General features: G+C 34.4%; 3 protein-coding genes across 5 annotated transcripts; 1 reads left to right on the top strand and 2 right to left on the bottom strand.

Annotated features, from left to right (window-relative positions):
• Positions 1 to 3621: 3621 nt before the first annotated feature.
• LOC125224151 (putative F-box protein At3g10430) lies at positions 3622 to 4707 on the bottom strand. Its single transcript, XM_048127511.1, has one exon. The coding sequence runs from the start codon at positions 4705 to 4707 to the stop codon at positions 3622 to 3624; it is 1086 nt and encodes a 361-aa protein (XP_047983468.1).
• Positions 4708 to 7248: 2541 nt separating this feature from the next.
• On the top strand, positions 7249 to 10715 carry LOC125200817 (protein HESO1-like). 2 transcript variants are annotated; one of them, XR_007172786.1, is made up of 10 exons: positions 7249 to 7350; positions 7679 to 7731; positions 7890 to 8050; positions 8513 to 8677; positions 9174 to 9349; positions 9429 to 9524; positions 9923 to 9992; positions 10126 to 10256; positions 10383 to 10518; positions 10605 to 10642. XR_007172786.1 is itself a non-coding variant. In XM_048098594.1 (10 exons), coding segments are annotated over exons 2-10 (1023 nt in total). In that variant the 5' UTR covers positions 7249 to 7350; positions 7679 to 7729. The 2 variants fall into 2 exon arrangements, 1 of the variants encoding a protein (XP_047954551.1); XM_048098594.1 differs by having other exon boundaries at positions 10408 to 10518; positions 10605 to 10715.
• Positions 10716 to 10793: 78 nt separating this feature from the next.
• On the bottom strand, positions 10794 to 14060 carry LOC125200815 (BTB/POZ and MATH domain-containing protein 3-like). 2 transcript variants are annotated; one of them, XM_048098592.1, is made up of 4 exons: positions 13502 to 14060; positions 12937 to 13285; positions 11829 to 12096; positions 10794 to 11008 (listed from the first exon to the last, which is right to left on the bottom strand). In XM_048098592.1, exons 1-4 carry the CDS (start codon positions 13888 to 13890, stop codon positions 10794 to 10796), a joined length of 1221 nt encoding a protein of 406 aa, XP_047954549.1. In that variant the 5' UTR covers positions 13891 to 14060. The 2 variants fall into 2 exon arrangements, with proteins under 2 accessions (XP_047954549.1, XP_047954550.1); XM_048098593.1 differs by having other exon boundaries at positions 10879 to 11008; positions 11789 to 12096.
• Between the last annotated feature and the right edge of the window lie 8050 nt (positions 14061 to 22110).

The raw sequence follows: 22110 nt of genomic DNA, 5'->3' as shown, positions 1-22110 counted from the left end.
ATAACAGAAGAAAGGTAAATTATCAGGTTGTCATGACATACAATGGTATTAGAAGAGATGGTCATATAAAAGGGCAACCTCCTTGTTACATTAATATCTCAATCATTTAATATCTATTAAACTAGTAGTATATCAACAAATTCAGCTTGAGCAATTTTGAAATCTTAAAAGACTTTGATACTAGAGCTTTGGATTATAGAGATCTCACCAACTTAACTAAGCTTGCTGCAATCTTAACATTGGAGATATATGATCACCACAATAATTGGATCACTTTTTGCTAATCAGAGACTCCTCTTGCTAATTGGATCACTTTTTGAGAGATGGAACCCAAAATAATCATATTAGAAAGAAAAGAATAGGATTAGTGTTCTAAAACAAAGACCTGAAATCTCAAATACTATTACAAAATATATAAGGAGACATAAGAAGATGGATTACTACATTACTATCCCCCAATCACTAATACTACTTCTAAGGTGAAATAAAGCTTCCTTCATACTCAATAATTTCATCACCCGAGGTCGAGTTCCCACACATCTTGAAATGTCTAATGAATCTCCGAGCACGGTAGTTATACAAAATCACTTCACTCGATTTACGACCTTTGAGAACCACACAATCATCATTCCTAGCTCTGAATGGGAATATCACCACTCTTCCAAATATTGAAACCCCATAAAGAATATAGTATCACATTATTCCATATAAGGTTACTTCCTTCACCGCTCGACTCATAAACCTTCAACCTCCAACAGTTTAAAACAAGGATAACGAAAGAGTACTCACCCTTTGCAAGAATCGCAAAAAATTTAGATGAGGGACCGAGTACTTGGTCACCCAATATTGTGATTGTTCGAAACACTTCATTCTTCATATCAAAGCTCAGTATAATCTTCTTAACCAATATCCTTGTCTGCCCTTCCCAGTGTGCAAAGGATCCATTCTTGCACACTGATTTTATGGGCCGGATGGCCAAATCTAGATCAATATCCCATTCACGCCAAGAATTCGTCCTTGCCAAATACATACTGGCATGCAAATAGCGGTGCTGCAACCGCCAGCACTCTAAAAGTTGCACCACTTTGTAATCTTCGTTGAAACCCAGTCCCACATTGTGATTCCAAGGCACACAGGACTGAGTAGAAAATTGTGATTCCAAGGCACACATGACTGAGTAGAAGAGTAAACAGAAGGTGGTAGAATCTTGAATTGACCTAGAAAAGGATTGCATACTGCAATGTCTAACATAGTTTGATATTGTCCGCTTTGGGTGAAGCTAAGCCCGCACGGATTTATTTTTGGGTCACTCCCAAAAGGCCTCAAACTAATTAGGGGTGGATAGCACTTATATACTAATCCAACATCACTTATATACTAATCCAACATCCCTCACTCATCCGATGTGGGATAGGATTGCACCCAACAAACCTCCCCTCAAACCGAGACCACATACCCAAAGCCACCTGGGCTCTGATACCAGTTGTTGGGATCGTCGACTGCACATTAGTTTGATATTGTCCGCTTTGAGTGGAGCTAAGCCTGCACGGATTTATTTTTGGGTTAAACCCAAAAGACCTCAAACTAATTAGGGGTTGGACAACACTTATATACTAATCCAACTTCTCTCACTCATCCGGTGTGGGATAGGATTGCACCCAACAAGGACAACATAGGCAGACTAAACCCTTAACTGCCCCAGATACCCTTAGGTCCATAGGACCGAAGTCATGCGACTTCAATGAAGTCCCGTTGTGTAGGAGATTTATCAATACTTCCTTCCTAGAAAGTCTAAAATCGAAACCAAAAGTAAAGTGTAGATATACCTCCTGATCTTTGATGTTGTTGCGTCGCAACAACGTGTGCAGTTTTATAAAGTGTGGAGAATCAATGATGTAACACACCATGATTTGCACACAGCTCTAAATCTCAAGAGGGATGATAAGGGAAGATTCAAGAGTATCTCCAACACCACATCGTTGTTGTTCATAGCTTTGTGTCTCAGTATTGTACAACTCTATGAAATTGTTAGAAGATTAAGATATATATTTCCAAGTCCGAGCCGTGATTAGGGCTAATTTTTGGACTATATTTTAGCCACATCGAATATTTTTAATATTCATAATAATTTATTCATCATGGCCTTTTAATTTGTACTTCATTTATTCAGATTTTATCCTGTTTTAAGCAATGTTCTACTTCATTTACATTTAAATTTTACTAGTTGATAAAAAATCTTTATTGTTTGGACTGCATCGGTTCTTTGTAACATTTTTATTTGGTTTAGTTATTTCTAATAAAAATCCACCAATTTACTAACAATTTCATATTTTCCTCAAAAATTTTATCAAGAGCATTTGATATTAAATTACGTTGTTTTTTTTTATTAATATTGAATATTTACTTTCCTATTTGGTACTGTTGGACATATTTATTTGTCATTAAAAATTATAATTGATGTTTATCTTATTGTGTAATTTGATTTTATTTAAGTTTTAGTATTTTGTTTTGCATATTTTGAATTCTGGTGATTCTTTGTTTTGTCATGATGCCTTGTTTTGTTATTAAGAAGGATAGGGCAAACCGTCTAAAGCAAAAAAAAAACTATATATTCTTTTTGCAATGTGTCTGTTTATACGCTTGCTTAATTATACAAAGGCTTGTATAGTTCATTTGGATAAATTTAGAATTAATTACTAAGATTTATTGATCAGTTGAATGCTGTACTTGAAGCTATTAATGTTATTTACTGAATAATTTTTAAAACTTGTCTATTGATTTAGGTTATTAATTAATGAAAAGCCTTTTAGATCATTTTCATTTAAAGTAACTAACTCTTACATGGTTTTGGTTCAAAACTCTGTTACATAATGCTTGGAGTTATTGAAACCCAAATACTAAAAGATAAAGAGATAAATATGCAATTTGTGTAAGTGATAACAGAAAACATAAGAAGGTAAATCATCAGGTTGTCATGACATACAATAGCATTAGAAGAGATGGTCTTATAAAAGGGCAACCTCCTTGTTACATTAATATCTCAATCATCTAATATCGAAAAAATGACGGGAGCGAGGGAGAGCAACGAGTTCAAAATGCCATTGCATTACCCGAGATATAGCAAGACGGAGTACCAACACATGCCCGAGTGGATGGTGGACCGTCTCCTAGCAGAGTATGGGCTGCCCACCAACGGAGATCTCCCGCAGAAACGACACTTCGCAATGGGAGCCTTCCTCTGGCCTGATGCCAACAAACCCCCTTCTCATCACAAGAAGAATGTCTGAGGATTATCTATCTTTTTATTCTTTTATTTTCGTTTTTTTCGGAATAATGTTTGCTACTTAATGTGTGCACATGAATAATCAAGATCCATATTAAGTGATATATGTATGCTAAAACCACACACAGAGGACTTAAACAAGCTCACTGTTATTAAGAAAATGTGTTTCATTTTCACTAAGCATAAGTTAATATGTATAAACACTATGTCATGTTATGTGGAAAGATCCTCATGCTAAATGGTATAGAAACTAAAATAAATCATAGTATTAGAAAGAAAAGAAAAGAAGAGATTAGTGTTCTAAAACAAACATGCACCTGAGATCACTAACACTACTTCTAAGGTGAAATGAAGCTTCCTTCGCACTCAATGATATAATCATCCAAGCACGAGCTCTCCGGCAGCTTGAAACGTCCAATTAATTTCCGAGCACGGTAATCATACAAAATCACTTCTCTCAATTCACAACCTTTGAGAGCCACACAATCATCATTCCTCCAAACAGGAATCTCATCACTGCTCCGAACATTGCTCATCCCGAAAGAATATAGTTGCAGATCATTCACATTATTCCAAACAACCTCACTCCCTTCACCGCTCGACTCATAAACCTTCAACACCCAACTCTCCAAAACAAGGATCACGAAAGAGCAATCTTCCTTTGCAAGAATGGCAAGAACCTTAAACGACTGAACCGAGTACTTATCAAGTACTTGGTCACCCGTTTGTGATATTGTAAACGTCCGAAACACTTCATTCTTCATATCAAAGCTTAGTATAATCTCCTTATCCCGCGCCCTTGTGAGCCCTTTCCAGTGCGCAAAGGATCCATTCTTGCACACCGACTTTATGGGTTTCTCAATCACCATATCTTGATCAATATCCAATTTTCTCCAAGAATTCGTCTTTGCAGAATACAGACTCGCGTGCAACCAGCCGTACTTGCGGTGCTGCACCACTTGCACCACTTTGTAATCTTCATCGAAACCCAATCCCACATTGTAGTGATAAAAACATGACAAAGTAGAAGAGAAGGGAGAAAGTGGTAGAATCTTGAAGTGGCCTAAAAAAGGATTGCATATTGCAATGTAAAACATACGTGGAGAACTTAGGCAGACTAGACCCTTAACCGCCCCGGATACTACACTCAGGTCCATAGGCAAACGGAAGTTATGCGACGGCAACGACATCCCGTTGTCTAGGAGATTTATTGATAGTTTTCTACTAACAATACTATAACCGAGACCAAAATTAAACCGTAGATATACCTCCTCATCTCTTTTGTTTTTATGCAACAAAGTGTGCAAATTTCTAAATTGAGGAGAATCAATGATGTCATACCAAACTCTACTAACACCTAACAATTTCAAGAGGGATTGAACGGGAAGAAGCAACAGTATCTCGAACACCACATCGCTGTTCATAGCTATGTATCTGAATACTCTTTAACATTGAGAGTCGATTTGATATCCATGTAGATTAGATTTATATTTCCAAACTATGGATATCAGTGATTAGGATTAGGATTAGGATTAGGATTAGGGTTTGATATCCTTGAAGATTAGATTTATATTTCCAAACTATGGATATCAGTGATTAGGATTAGGATTAGGGTTAGGGTTAGGGTTTTGTAGCCACTTTATTTATTTAAATTTAATACCGTTTTATGCAATGTATTACTTCATTGATGTTACATTTTTAGTCCATAAGAAAATCTTTAATATTGTATGGACTGCATCACTTCTTTGTACTATAATATTTTTGTTTGGTTTAATTATTTCTAATAAAACTCCATTAGTATATTAACAATTTCATATTTTCCTCAAAAAATTTATCATGCATTTGATGGTAAATTACGACGTTTTTCATTAATGTTGAATATTTTTTTTCGTATTCAATGCCTCCATTATGGATCGGACATATTTATTAGTAATTAAAAATTATAATTTGATGTTTATCTTATTATGTAATTTTATTTTAATTAAGTTTTAGCCTTTATGTTTTGCACATTTAATTTTGATATTGGTGATTCTTTCTCTTGGTATGATGCAGTGTAAAGGGAAAAAAACAAATATTCATATTGATATATGAGTGGGAATTAACATTGAGATTCTTAAGATACTTCCTCCTTTCAACGTCTTAAAATATACTTACTCTGTTCACCATTTAGAAAGTCCTTTTGACTCAATATGAATTTTTAAGAAATTATTTCACTTTGTAAGCAAAAGTAAAGTAAGAAAGTGATTGGAATGTGAGATCTCATTTATATATTCCCTCCGTCCCAAAGAAGATGACCATTTTTTGGGCAGCACGAGAATTTATGCAACTTTATTATGTGTGTAAAGTAGAGAAAGTAAAGTAAGAGAGAGAAATAAAATAGAGAGAAAAATATTTACATTTTTTTTTATGTGTGTAAATAGAAAAATATATATTAGATAATATACCGTACATCAAATTGCAGATTTTTCAGATATATGGGTTTAATTAGTTGTGATTCGATCGGATTATAAATTTTTTATCCTACTAAAATTGCAGATTTTTTGGGTATGAGCTTAAAACTGCAAAAATTATTACTTGCAGCTCAACCATCACTTAAATTTTTGCAACAAGATTTGTAGATATAACAATGAAATATGGTTATGAATTGTGTAAATGTCTTGTTGACTGAAGATATAGCTTTTAATGATTATTCTATTAATTGGACTTGGGACAATTGTTGGGCTCACATTTATAATACTCCATCTTCCAAAATAAGCCCAACACCTATATATCAACTAAATATCAGTAACTAATAAATCAACGGATATACCAGGAGATGTTTAATTGATAATTTTAATAATTTAAATTGTAGTAACACTTTTGAGTTTTGATCATGAATCGTTATTAAAGATAGGTATTCATGTGATGTTTAGAAATATTGGCCATTTTAAGGGATTGAATAATGTAATTCGATTGATCATTACACGTTTGGGAGGACATGTTGTGGAACATTGGGGATGGAGTGTTCATTAGATAATTTTAACCCTTGATCCTTCAACCATTTCAACCCTAAAATTCATGATATTGAAATCTTATGTTGAAATGGGGTAAATAGAGATTTCAATTGGGCTAGCCCACTGAATTTCTGTTAAATCCTATTCAGATTGCAGATTTGTTTGGTATGGGTTTATCGAATTGTGATTTGATCGGATTTTTTTGCCACGTCTTTCCGTTTCCATTCTTGCTTTTCCACTCTCACTCTTCAGAGTTCACAGTATGTTCCTCTAACTCCCACTTTTCAAACTTCAACAAGTATTTTTTTTTTCTATCTATAAAGAGAAAGAAAAAAATCTTCTTTGGTATTTATGATTTAATATATGATCAATATATTATATGTGACACATTATAATGTCTTTGGGTGCAACTATACCAACACTATTATATTGGATCCAAACCCCGAAGTTTGGAGAGAATAATACTAGGATGTGTGATCTCTATGAAGTACTCCTTATGAGTCACAATAATAGTATGTGACTTTCATCTAATATGGTGGCTCCTTGTTTGCACCAAGCATATGAATGCTTTCTTATGATCAAATTGTCATTGACTTCCTCACTATTGTGTTAAGTTAGACGAACCACGACAATAACAGTATGTGACTTTCATCTAATACGGTGGCTCCTTGTTCGCACCAAGCATATGACTGCTTTCTTATGATCAAACTATCATTGACTCCCTCACTTTTGTATTAAGTTACGATACTGCGCGCCCTCGAGAATCTCATCCTTTTAATTGAAATATTTTTAAGTGAAACCATAATTTTGATTATATATAGCATTAATAGCATCAAAACAAATTTGTACGCTCATCCTTATAATTGAAATATTTAATATTTCTACAAATATAAAATGTGTTTTTGGGAATATAATATAATATTATATAAACTAAAAGTTGAAAAATATTCCCCTCTTTCTTCGTCTCCTCTTCCTCTATTTCCCTCTCTCGAAGTTAAGCTAACCCCAGCTACTATCAGATTCCATGGATTCCGCTAATTCGAATCAAATACTATTTGAGCCCTAATTTCTAAGGTCTGGATTTCCTATCAAATAAGTTTCCTCCCTTTAGAAGCTTCATGCCACCATTTCAGGGGCTCAAATTGCGAATTTAATCACACGATTCGTAGTTTCATTTCATGTTTTCTGTAGTCAAATCCGATGTGATTGTTGCTTTCTAATTCGATTTCGTTTGCGTTTTGCGACCATATTCAGAAAATAATTTCTTCAATTCTTTTGGTGTTGTGTTCTCTGAAAATACAAATGTGCATTGCTGAATTGGCGCCAAGTTTAGCACTTTGAGCTGGAATTGTTTATTTTTTTGTTAGTTGGAAAATTGAGTTTATGTTGGATTTTGCGATAGGTCATGTGAATTGAAAGGGGAAATGGTTTGCAGCTGCAATGATGGAGTTATATGTATGCAGTTCAAGTAAATTTATCTAAGAAATATGGTTACTTTTTCATTTGGAGTGTTTAATGTGTTATGTTATGATTCAATTGTTATGTTGTTATGATGTAGGGAAGATCAGAAATTTTCTTCTTGTAGTTTATAATTTGTATTGGTTTAAATGCAGGGGGCTTATAGCCACAATCAAAATGAATGGCTATGATCAGGTTGAGCGGGTTTTGAATGATATTCTTCGTGCAATCAATCCCTCAAACGAAGATTGGACAATCAGATTTCATATCATAAAGGAGATCCAAGAAGTTATTGGATCCATAGAAAGTTTGAGAGGTATGTACTTAATTCTTGTGGGAAAAACTTTAACCAGTGTCTAAATCATGGGAAAAAACTGAAAATTGTGGAAGTCCTTGGTCCCAATTAAAGATGTTGTGATCATTATCTTAGTTCTGTCAAAACTATATATAGATTTTCTTCACACTTGATTCCTCTCCTAAGATATTGTTTAAAAAGGAAAAGACTTTATATCCTCGACCTCAAGGAAGCTTTCCACGTAAGGAGGAAAAACACTCAGGTGCTTTGTGCCTGTGTCACTGTCTTGTTATAGGCTTAGAGCTTAAAACTGTAAAAATTATTACTTGCAGCTCAACCATGACTTAAATTTAAATCAAATTATACTAGCGCCTTCATGGTTTGTAGATAAACAATGAAATATGTTTATGAATTGTGTAAATGTCATGTTGACTGTAGATAAAACATTTAATTAGGCATGTCCAAAATATTTTCTTGGAGCAGGTGCCACTGTTGAGCCATATGGATCGTTTGTGTCCAACCTTTTTACAAAATGGGGTGATTTAGATGTATCCATTGAGATACTAAATGGTACATATATTTCTTCTCCTGGAAGGAAGCACAAACAAACCTTACTGGCAGATGTCATAAAAGCTTTGAGAAGAAAAGGTTAGCTGATACTAGTGCAAGCTGAAACTTCACTCTTCTAGTTTTCTTTTAATATTAGTTTTATTGAGCATTTTTATAAACTTTTTTTTTTTTTGCAAATATGAAAAGGCATGCTACTTATCCTGTTTAGTTTTTTAATTTGCCTTTTGTTGGTTGACTTTTGGTTCCTTTAATATTCGAAGTTTAAATGATACCCTCAGCTAAAGATATTGGACCGTTGGCTGAGCTAAATACTCAAGAGGGTGTGTGTTTGAAATTTCTGAAGAACTGTGATTGTTCGAGTTTGTGACTGTATTGGATTTTGTGGGAAAATGTGTATAGACTTCAAATCATGCCTAAGAAAGTTGTTGAGAGGAAAATTTAGTGTTGTCTAGAAAAGCATAAGAAGTCTGAGACAGATTTACACATTGGGAGCAGAATCTCCAATTAACAGATATTGGTTCTAGGTTTAGCAGCTGTGAAATTTTGATCCATCAATTTGTGCCTTTTCTATTAGGTGGATTTCGTAGGCTGCAGTTTATCTCCAATGCGAGGATACCAATTGTGAAGTTTGAGGGGAAGTTCAACATCTCATGTGACCTCTCAATCAACAATTTAAGTGGGCAAATGAAGTCAAAAATTTTATTTTGGATCAGTGGGATCGATACCCGCTTCCGTGATCTGGTTCTGCTGGCAAGTTTCTACGACATAGTGATGAATCTGAATCATAGAGTCAGTATCAAAACATCATTAAAATTCTTCCTCTGTGCAGGTCAAGGAATGGGCCAAAACTCACCATATCAATGATTCAAAATCTGGGAGTTTGAACTCGTATTGTCTAAGTCTGCTTGTGCTTTTTCATTTTCAGGTAACTTCTGCACCAATTTGAGTTTCGTACGGTGACAGGTCAATAGGGCTGCTTTGTAAGCTTTTGATTTAATTATAGAAGCGAGAACTTTTAAATAAACTAAGAAATATGTTAGAGTTCATAGGTTACTTAAGTTGCCCTTTTAATCTTATCCTGATTTTAAAAACAGTTACACTTACAAATACTCCCTCCGTGCCATAAGCGAGGTGTTTTTTTAGGCACGAGATTTATGAAAATGATGTTTAAAGAGTTAAGTGGAGAGAGAACAAAGTATTAGAGAGAATTAAGTGGATGAGTGATGAGAGAATAAAGTAGGAGGGAGAATACGAGTCGCTTATGGTGGGACAGGAGGAATACATTTTTATTTTTTATCTAATCTATTTCCTAATGTTTTACAGACTTTGGAACCTGCTATATTACCCCCTCTTGTAGAAATATACCCGGGGAATATGATTGACGACCTTACAGGTAGAACTCAATTGGGTTTTATTAATGAGATGTTCAACAGCTGATGCACATTTACTCATTTGAACTTGTTATGTGTTGTTAATTTGATTCATTTTGAATGATGCTCATGTTCTTAAATTACTTTCTCCTGAAGGTGTGCGAGATACTGCGGAAAAAAATATCGAAGAAGCTTGTGCTGTAAACATTACAAAAATTAGGTCAGATAGGTCAAGACCGATCAACCGGAGCTCTTTGCCCGAGCTCTTCTTTTCCTTCCTTACAAAGGTTTTAAAGTACTTGCTTTTTTATAAATCAATATTTGTTAAAACTTTTTATGATAACATCTTAAAGATAACAATCATGAACTGCCTATTTTTTGTACGATAAAAGTTAGTCCAACTGTATTGACAGGGTTTTCATCCCTTTGCACCTTCAGTTTTCTGATATTTGTTCAAGAGCTTCTACACAAGGTATCAACCCATTTATGGGACATGTGGAGGATATTCATACCAACATGAGATGGCTGCCCAAAACCTATGCATTATTTGTAATCTCTCTCTCTCAAACACGCACACACGTTGGTAGTGGGGTATTAGGCACATCCAGAAGTTAATACATCCTTGCTGATTTTAGGTTGAAGATCCCTTTGAACAGCCTGCTAATACAGCTAGGACTGTCAGCAGCAAACAGTTAATAAAGATTGCTGAAGTGATTCAGGTGACTCGTCAAATGTTGTTAGAATAATGCAAACAAAGAAATAGCCTACTTACTATAGACATGAGCCTTGGTTTCCCATTGTACCTTCAATTTGCATTGACAGCACTAGGTCCTTCTCCGCACCCGACGGCCGTTTGGATTCACAGATTCTGCTACGCCATCTGCTGCCAAATCTAGCGCAAAGATGCTGCTGATGCTCCTTTTCTTACCTGATACGAGATTCGGCTTCTCATCCACCAATGCCACTGTTTCCAGCAACTCCAACAGCAGTGAGGGGCAACTCTCTTCCAAGTGTTTAAAACCTTCTGATTTCATCACCACTGCAATGGCAAACCAAACCATTAATACTCCTACATTGCAATTTCGACATCTCCTCAATGAGGTCTGGAGATGCTGCTCCTGAACAACGGACGTGAATTATGAGGTTTCTACAGAAATGGGCTGATTCTCATATTTTCACTACTTTGGTTGATTTACAATACTTCCTGCTATCCAAACATCAAAGAGCTCTTACCCAGAAAAGCATCAACTCCAAATGCATACGCATCTTAAACTACCTCATGCAAGCAAAAGCACGATAAGGCAATCTTGGAGCCATGGACTTTTGAGCATTCATATTAAGCATGTGCTCATGTATAGTACTGAACTGAGACATAAAAAATATGATAATTGCTGCTCTTATGAAATTATATTACATTGAACATAGTGGTTACACAAATCATTATTTGTAAACATAATTTAGTTGCATTAACCTATAGTGAAATGGTCTTGAAGTTTGTTTTGGTCAGAACTATTATGATTAAATGCAGAATAGCATCTATGCATGACAGAAATAGCTGAATCAGGATTCGTGTTGACATACTTGTTTATTGAAGCTAGGTCGCATTTCAAAGTATTCTTAGGTGCAACATTATAAACTTCACCTATCTATTTCCTTTTTATATTTCTGTTTCACTTTCTTTGGATGGGAAAACGAAGAAAAGACATGCAGACATGTGATTAAGGCACAGAAAACAAAAATAGCCACCAGATACGAAGAAGACTTAATTTCATCATAACATATCTCCAGATAACGGAGTGGAAATTATAATTGACATAACCTGAAAACTTGCACCACTCAGATCTATGGACTACACGCACCTCCCAAGTTTGCTGCAGCAAATTTTAGACATATGGGCTTGAGCTGCGTGCAGTGATGCTGCTCTGCCAGGGAAAGAGTTGTTGCCACTGTATCAGTGCTGAACTCTTCACATAATTTTGCTTCACATAAAAGCTTCAACCTATCTAAACCAAATTGGTCCGCAGCAGCCAATAGATGTTGCATCATGATCGTAGAAGAAGCAGGCGTTGAATCATCGATTTCAGTAAAATCAGGAAGTTCATCGGAGTAAATAAAGTGTAGCAAAGCCTGCAGATAATTAACCACATAAATTAACAAAGATGACTTGTCAAGAAGTAAAGAACCAGACGACATGCATGTCATTTGCAATACATTTAATACACAAACTCCAGTGACCATCCATAAGGATTGTTAACAACAGTCTTAGGTATCACAGTTGAGGTCCCATGTAGCTGAGAAATGTGGATGGTATAATACATTCATACAGTGTGATAGAAAAGCTCAACCTAAAGACTAAGGATTCAATTCACCTAATGTGTCAAATAATACCTCACAACCAGCCCTAAGGTACAAGAAAAACAATGCTTTCCATTTCATGAAATAGCCAGCATAAGTCTTGAATAAAATTCTAAGTATAATAATCTGACGGCATTATGTGTTACCAAATTAATAAAAAAAAAACAAGGACAATTATAATTTCACCTCTCTTATCCTCTCATGTAGTAGAATTTTGTTAATCCACAACCATTGAAAAAAATATAAAACCACATGTAAATGAGGCAATGAAGGAAAGTTATGATATACTTCCAGTTGGTTAGAGTTCAAGTATGCATTCGTTTTTGCTAGGGATTTTACTGTGTTCAGAATTCGGAGCTAAGTTAATCATACATCTGCCTCTTTGCGATTACCTTAAATCCTTTCTTGTTAAACCTTGATCTCAAATGCATTTTAATTTGCTGATGTTTCTTCAGCTTATATATAATTTACTAGTAATAAAACATGGAAATAAAATCACACGCGTAATTTCATACGATACTTTCAAGGTTCATAAAGTCAAGAATCTATAACTCCACCCCATTTATTTCAACCCGAACAAAGTGGTTAATGTTACAAGACAAAGAAACAAACCTTGAAAATGGATGGTTCAACGTCCTTCAGTTCCACCTTTCCACTATTAGGATTTCCAACTAGTCCGAAGAACTGAGCTTTAAATACAGGAGAACGGGCAGCAAGTACTATCTTATGAGCCTTGAATGACTCCTTTCCGACTTGGAAAACTACGTCACAACCAAGTTCAGCATCCAGCAAATGCTTGAGACTCTGACCCATATCTGATGGGGGGACGTGAACACTATACATCTTTGGTCCCTCAACGCGAGTTCGAACAACTCCCACAGTGCAATGCATAGAAAGACAATCATCCTTCAGATAATCAGAAGTTTCTAACGCAGCCCTTCTGAAAAAACGCTTATAACCCCTGCAAACACAAGTAGATTAGTAATGCTACAAACATAATCGAGATTTCGCCTTTTTCAATCACAAACAAATGAGCAAAAGTATTCAACAAAACCGTATTTCAAACCCTAATCGTCCAGAATTCATCAATCACAACCAAATTCTAGATTTCTAATTTCACTCATCCACCAATTAAACCAACGAATTAAAACAAAACCAAACAATTGCGAATCATTACCACATGCTTCCTCTGTACTTGAGCGTATAAGGCCCGCTCTCGAGCGCGCGATCGAAATGACTATGCACCTTATGCTTCCCCTTCCCGCTCTGATCCAACAGAGCGAGCTCAAACAGCGCCCTCACATCGGTGCCCTCGCTCGCCAGCGCGATGAAAACGGAGACGTACGTGGACGAATCCTCGGGGTTTTTCCCATCGGGGTAGAAGTAAATCGCCCAATCGTAGCCTCCGATGTTGAAAGTGTCGGAAGAAACGTACTTTCCGGGGCCCATGCCCTTCGCCAGAGAGTAGCCGCGGATGGTGAAGTGGTGCGTCCCATTCACCGTGTCGTTGATCGACCTCGAGCTCGAGTCGAGCGCGATGTAGGGTTCGTTGGGGGAGACGATCATTTCATCGGAATGTGGCAAATTCGCAGAGAAAATTGGAGGGTTTTGGATCGGGGATTGAGGATTGGGGTTTTGATAACTGGAATTTGGGAATTTGAGTGGAATTGAGTGAGAATTTTGGTGGATTCGATTGATGAATTAGGGCTGGATTTGAAGAGATGATAATATTGGAATTGGAAGCCAACTTTTCTTTTTATTTCTTTGTTATCCTAATATATACTGCCTCCGTTCCGGATCATTCGGATCACTTTGACCGAACAAGGATTTTAAGAATTGTAATGAAAAGTGAGTTGAAAAAGTTAGTGAAATGTGAGTCATACCTTTATATATTAGTTTTATAATAAAATGTGAGTAGGAATGAGTTAGTGGAATACGGGGTTCACTTCCAAAAATGATAAAAGTGAAATGGGACAAATTATGTGGGACGATGCGAAATGAAAAACTGAGACGGAGGGAGTAAATATTGTTAATTGGGTGGGTCGGGTTGGTCAAAGTAAGAGTTAGCCGGGTCGGATCATGCCTAATGAAAATAGATAATTATCATAAAAATTATAAATATTTTTATAAATTTCTACTTTTAAAATTGGAAAATTATAAATTATAATTTTGCAATTGTCTCACATAGGGGGGTGGGTAGGTAAGGTATACCTTACCGAAAACACCATACCGTATACCTTATCGTAAATACGGTATGCAAAAAAGTCATACCTTTACTTTACCAAAGTTTTACCGAACTTCGGTATACCTTATTTTCGATATGACGAATTCCCATACCGATACCGTACCTCATTTTCGGTATACCGTACCAAATTTCAGTATACCTTACTTTTGCGGTATACCTGACTGTCAACATCAATTAAAATAGAAAATAAGAGTATTTTTATAATATTATTTATATTTTATAATTTTAAAAATAAATTAAATATAATTTATATTTCACAATAGATTTTATAATTTAAAAATATATAAAATATATTTTATATATATTTGTGTTTATGCTGGTGTGGTATATACCTTAGTAATTTAATATAATCAAATTGCGGTCATCATCTATTTTTTTACGGTTTTTTAAGTGAGGACCGATTCGGGTCCGAGTTTATTTGTGAGGGATATCAAATAATCAAAAAGATAATGTTAAAGACCAAATTGATAAAACGACCATATATTAGGGACCACATTTGGCCTTTACTCTACTATATATCATGCTGTAAATAATTTCAAATGTAAAAGTTCTCATAAATGAACCGCTCTGCTCGGTAATTGGCATCTCCTTTTGCATTACACTATTTACTTTTTATTCTTTAATTTTTTGTCCTTATATTAATAAGAAAAATTAATTAAACATGAAGTATAAATACTTAAATTTGAGATTTAGGACTAGTTTTTCTGAAAATCAGTTTTTTATTATTATGTAATAAAAAAGAAATGATATGGAAACTTTTTGATCAAATTTTAACATGATTTTTAGTTTTGATTCGAATAAACTACACATTTTTTTTAAAAAAATGATCTTAAATATGTAAATATTTAAGTTAAAATTCAATTTCTTTTTGTTGCAAAATGATTTGTATGTAATTTATTTTAAAAATCAATTACTCCCTCCATCCCGCTCACATTTTATTATAAAACCAATATATAAAAGTAGACACTGCATTCTACTAATTTTCTACCCACTTTACTACGTCCTCCGTTCCCCATTAGTTGTCCACTTTGGTTCCGACATGAGTTTTAAGAAATGTAAAGGAAAGTTAGTTGAAAAAGTTAGTGGAATATGCGTATCATCTTTTGTATATTAGTTTTATAATAAAATGTGAGTGAATTAAGTTCGTAGAATATGAGACATACTTACCATTTTATGGTAAAAGGTGAAAGTGGACAATTAATTAGGGGCAAACGAAAATGTAAAAGTAGATAATTAATAGGAGATAGAAGGAATGCATAAAAGTCAAATAATTTTTTAAAACTCGTACCGATTAAATATGGAATTTTAATTATGGACGGAGGGAATTAAATTTATAAATTGTCGTTCAATGTAAAATGTTGAAGAAATTCGAAATTTTATGTACATTTGTCACTATCGAAAGAAATGTTACTTATATTTATTCAGACAATTGGATCAGGTCGAATTTTTTGTTGATTCAATATATTATGTCTCGATCGTAATTAAGTTTAAAAATAGAATACATATTTTACGGATTTTGGATTTGCGACTTGGAATTGACGATTGGGGTTCTATAACTGAAATTTGGGAAATGGAATAACAATTTTCCTTTACTTTTTGTTATCCTAAAATTAAAGATATGGTATTGTTAATTGGGTTGTGTTGGGTTGGTCAAAAGTAAGAAGTTAAGCGGGTCGGATCCATGCAGATTAGCCCCATTTCGAACACTAAAAATGACAAAAGCACGTGACATAAATGATCTTTTAGTGCTATTTATCTATGTTTTGTTCTTTCACATTTTTCTCTTTTTGTTTTTACTTTTCTCATGCATTTTTTATCCATTCAACGGTTAGAGTATCCACAATAGTAGACGAGCACGCGGATATAAACTGGTGATGCTATATAGCACTCTGCAATTTTGATAATCATAACATTAAATAATGTTAGAAATTTATATTACTCATTTGATTTAGTATACTTATTTATTTACTACTTATTCTTATTAATATTCTTTAGAATTGCAATTAGTTTATAATAAAATTATAATCATATGTTAGACTGAATCCATTTCGGAGTGTTATGATAGGTGTTACTCACTCAGTTTCTTCATAGATGAGACACTTCTTTTCTGGCACAAAGCTTAAGAAATGGATGTTTTTAATTTGTTAAGGATAGGTAATAAAGTTTTTTTAAAAAAAGAAAAATAAATCAAATAAAGAGTAAAGTAAGAGAATATAAGTTTAAAGTGAAAAAATGATAATTATAATAATATAAAAATGATTTGACGTTTCTTACGTTCGTTAGTGTGTAATCGGGCTCTGCTCGCTTTTCTCACCAAAAAAATAAATGATTTGACTATAGTGAAACTTTTCTAAATAAAAAAGTGCCTTAAAAGCTTTTGATATATGCAATAATCTTACATGCTTAGTTGAGGATTAATTGGTCATCGCATTAAGGATCCGATAATAATTAATTTTGGGAAATGGAGTTGTAATCATATATAGCAACTTTACAATATTTTACACTCCCTAAAAATATACTAACCAATTTTATAATATCACATACCCTATCAATAATTGGAAAGAGCGGTCGAAATATGGAAAGAATAGACTATCAATAATTGATTGCATACAGAAAAAAGTATATGGAAATCAAGATTAGAGAAAAAAAAAAGTCTCGAAATATGAAAAGAGCAATAACCCTAACCCTAAGCACCGCCGTTAATAGAAATATATTTCTAATATATATACATTACCATGTGTACATTGCATTGCATAATTCCAACAATTTCATATAAACACATAGCTATGAATATCGATGTGGTGTTTGAGATACTATTGCATCTTCCTGTTCGATCCCTCTTGAAATTCATAGGTGTCCACAAATCGTGGTATTACATCATTAATTCTCCACACTTTAGAAAATTGTACACCAACAAAGATGAGGAGGTATATCTATGGTTTACTTATGATTTAATTTATGGTCGAGTATCACTAAATCTCCTAGATAACCGGAAGTTATTGATGTCATATGTCTTTCGGGGGACTGAATCTATATCTGGGGCGGTTAAGGGTCTAGTCATCATGAGTTATCTTGGGTTAGGCATTGCAATATGCAATCCTTTTCTTGGTCAATTCAAGATTCTACCTCTTCCTCCTTACGCTTCTACTCATAGACAAGATTTTTATGCTCATCATGTGGGATTGGGTTTCGACGAAGATTATAAAGTGGTATGGTTGCTTCCGTGCTTGGAGCATAGTTGTTTACACGCCAATCTATATTCGGCAAGGACGAATTCTTGGAGTGAATTGGATAATATTGATCAAGATTTGGTCATCGAGAAACCCATAAAGTCCGTGAGCAAGAATGGATCCTTTGCTCACTGGGAAGGATACACAAGGACATGGTTTAAGAAGATTATACTAAGCTTTGATATGAAGAATGAAGTGTTTCAAACAATTATAATATCACAAACGGAAGACCAAGTACTTGATGAGTACTTTAGGTTATATAAGGTGTTTGCGATTCTTGCAAAGGGTGAGTGCTCTTTTGTTATCCTTGTTGTGGACAAATGTAAGTTGAAGGTTTATGAGTCGAGCGGTGAAGGAAGTGAGCTTATTTGGAATAATGTGAATAATGTGGACCTATATTATTTTTGGAAGTGCAATATTCAGTGGAGTTATCACATTCCTTTTCAAACTAATTGTGTGGTTCTCAAAGGTCGTAGATCAAGAGACGTGTTTTTGTATGATTACCGTGCTCGGAAATTCATCAAACGTTTCAAGATGGGTGGGAGCCGAGTCTCAGAATATGATATAATTGAGTATGAAGGAAGCTTGATTTCTCCTTAAAAGTAGTACTTAGTAATTTCTCCTTGTATATTTTGTAATAGTATTTGGAATTTCAGGTATTTTTTAGAACATTAATCCTATACTTTTCTTTCTAATATGAGAATTTTTGTTTCCATCTACCAAAAAGTGATCCAGTTAGTGTTTATAAAGATTAATTCGTGCTTAATGAAATAGAAGTGCAAACCTGTTGAAAAGGTTGATCTTGGTTTTTTGGGTTTTGATAATCTTACTCCAAAAGCCTTAGCTGTTTGATCAACAAAACAAAATTGCAATTCTATCTAATTGACAATGAAAATTCTTAATATCAGTGTCCTTGTTTGATTCCTCTCTTTAGCACAATTCTTAATTAAACTGCATACGTTGCGACGTAACAACAACAAAGATGAGGAGGTATATCTATACTTTATTTCTGATTTCATCTATGGTTGTAGACAATTATCACTAAATATCCTAGATAATAGGAAGTCATTGTTGGGGTATTACTTTCAGCATAATGACCCATGGTTAAACTATGCACCTGTATCTATATCTGTATCTGGGGCGGTTAAGGGTCTAGTCTGCATAATTTATCCTTATATGTTAGGACCTGCAATATGCAATCCTTTTCTTGGTCAATTCAAGATTCTACCACCTCCTCTTTATGCATCTACTGATAGACAAAAATTTTATGTTCATCATGTGGGACTGGGTTTTGACAAAGATTATAAAGTGGTGCAGTTGATGCTGTGCTCCGTGCACAACTGTTTACATGCAAATCTGTATTCAGCAAGGACGAATTCTTGGAGGGAATTGGATAGCGATCAAGATTTGATCATCCAGAAACCCATAAAGTCGGTGTGCAAGAATGGATCTTTTGTTCACTGAGAAGGGTTCACAAGGACAATGCATAAGAAGATTATACTAAGCTTTGATAAGAAGAATGAAAGGTTTCGAACAATTAAAATATCAGGAATGGGTGACCAAGTGCTTGATAAGTACTTCAAGTCATATAAGGTTTTTGCGATTCTTGCAAAGGTTGAGTGCTCTTTTGTTATCCTTGTTATGGGCGAATGTAAGTTGAAGGTTTATGAGTCGAGCGGTGAAGGAAGTGAGGTTATTTGGAATAATGTGAATAATGTGGAACTATATTCTTTTTGGAAGTGCAATTTAAGGTCGAGTTATGAGATTCCTATTTGGAGGAACGACAATTGTGTGGTTCTCAAAGGTCGTACATCAAGAGAAGTGCTTTTGTATGATTACCGTGCTCGGAAAATCATTGGACTTTTCAAGATGTGTGGGAGATTGGCTACGGGTGGTGAAAACATTGAGTACAAAATCATTGCGTAGGAAGGAAGCTTGATTTCACCTTAGAAGTAGTATTAGTGATTTCTCCTTATATATTTTGTAATAGTATTTGGAATTTCATATATTTTTTAGAACACTAATCCAATTTTGTAATAGTATTTAGAAATTTTATATCAAATTCTAACATGATTTTACAGCTTGATTCAAATTAATTATACAATACTCCCTCCGTCCCCGATTAAGAGTCACATTTTTCTATTTCAGTCCGTCCCTAATTAAGAGTCACACTTTATTTTTACCATAAATAGTAAGTAGGTCTCACATTCCACTAACACAATTCACTCACATTTTATTATAACACTAATATAAAAAAATGGGTCCCACATTCCATTAACTTTTTCAACCAACTTTTCTTTACATTTCTTAAAACTCGTGTCCGATCAAAGTGTGACTCTTAATCGGGGATGGAGGGAGTATTTAGTAAGAAAATAGTTTTTTGCTTGAATATACAAATATTTAGGTTAATTTTTTTTTTCTCGAAGTGTTGCAAATGATTAGTATGAAATTTATTTTTTAAATCAATTAATATTTATGAAATGATTTTCAATGTAAAATGTTAAAAAAAAGTTTGATTATATATGTACGTATAATTATATACATCTATCACTACCTGTATTTTTTTTAGAAAAAATACTAAGATAGCTAATTTCTATGATTCATGACTCAAGGAGAAAGAATAAAAAGACTCTGTACTATATTTAGTTAGAAGTCGTAATAATATAGTACAATGACACTAAATAAAAAGATGGTTATAAATTGTGACATATATGTCCACAGTAAATTTTTATGATATTACTTAGTTTTAGTGAAAGAATAAATTTGTAAAATATTTTCTCTCCTTTCTTATGAGTCACTACAACTATTACTTTTGTAGTTAGGGCACTAAATGAATTATTTGATTTCTTGATAAAAAAACCATTTGTTAATATATATATCATAAAAATGATTTAGATATTTTTTTGCAAAATAAATACCTGTCATAGTTTCTTAATTATAATGCAATATTGTGAGTATAATTCTAAACTGTTTTGATATAATATTGTGTGTGTGTGCCGATATTAATCATACTGCATCCTGTTGTTCACTTGTTTGGGTCAAGAATGCCCGAATTTGGTGTGCCATCCTCTTTGCAAGCCTAAACAGTAGCGTTATGTGTTGCAGCGGTTTTTAAACCGTAGAATTTTCGTGCCTGTTTCATCTTGTTATGTTTTGCCTGATTTTGCCTCGTTTTGCCTGATTTCATCTTGTTTATGTTGCCTGATTTCATCTTGTTTATATTTCATCTTGTTTATGTTTTGCCTGATTTTGCCTCGTTTTGCTTGATTTCATCTTGTTTATAATTTGCTTGATTTTCATCTTGTTTATATTTTGTATGCTTGAAGACAGGGTTTTTGCACGTGTGTCGTGTGCACGTGAAGTTCCTTTCAACAAGATTTATAATTTTCCCACTAATGCAACAAATATTACTAAGTATAAGCAACAAGAGCGGGGTCGAACCACAGGGACTATGGACCTACTCGAGATCGTTTCTACGACACAATTGGAAAAGGAGTCGGCTGCTGCCACGCATTCATTGAGTGAGTTAAGACTCTAATCTACTTGACCTGACGGAATTAACTGGACTCTATCTAACTGACCTAGCGGATGGGAGAAGTACGGACACTTGCATGACAACCAAACTCAAGGCAACTTGTAAACTTGAGTTAAACTAACTAGAACACCTGTAACAGAATGAACATGCTGGAACTTTCCCAAAATAGGTAGACAAAGATGCAAAAACAAGTGCGGACCATTTTTCCTAAACATGCTGGGCTGACAGAAAGTTGTGAAAAGCAAAAAGCAGATATGATTTTCTAACTAACTTCTACTTCATCTTCTCCAAACAACCAAGTAAAAACAGAGCATGGAACAGAGCTTCAACACCATTGAAGAAATAAAATAGAGCATGCTTCAAAACGAGACGTAAACACGAAATTCAAGCTAGAACTAACAGATCTACTCTACCGGGTCAAGCAAAAAGCGAAATGAACACAAATTACCTTAAATGCATCACCTAAACTATCGAATCTCAGAAATCGAACATGTGAACAACTAAATCTCAACCTCTAAACTACTGGAAATCATGTAAACAACATGAATCTAAACATCTAAGCCACCAATTGCGAAAAGCATCCAAGAAACATAAGTAAATAGCATCATCAACATGAAAATAAACACCAAAGCTGCATAAAACTGAAAATTAGTCGAGATCTAACGGCGAAGTAATCAATACCTCCGATGAAACTACAGATTTAAGCCAAGAAAGCAGCAAACTATCTAACGCCTATGAGACAGCGGTGGCGTTAAGCGCCTATGAGAGCTTCCTAC

Source organism: Salvia hispanica, chromosome 1 (genome assembly GCF_023119035.1).
Source record: "Salvia hispanica cultivar TCC Black 2014 chromosome 1, UniMelb_Shisp_WGS_1.0, whole genome shotgun sequence".
Taxonomy (NCBI): Eukaryota; Viridiplantae; Streptophyta; class Magnoliopsida; order Lamiales; family Lamiaceae; genus Salvia; species Salvia hispanica.
This window is presented reverse-complemented; position numbering and strand designations above follow the sequence as displayed.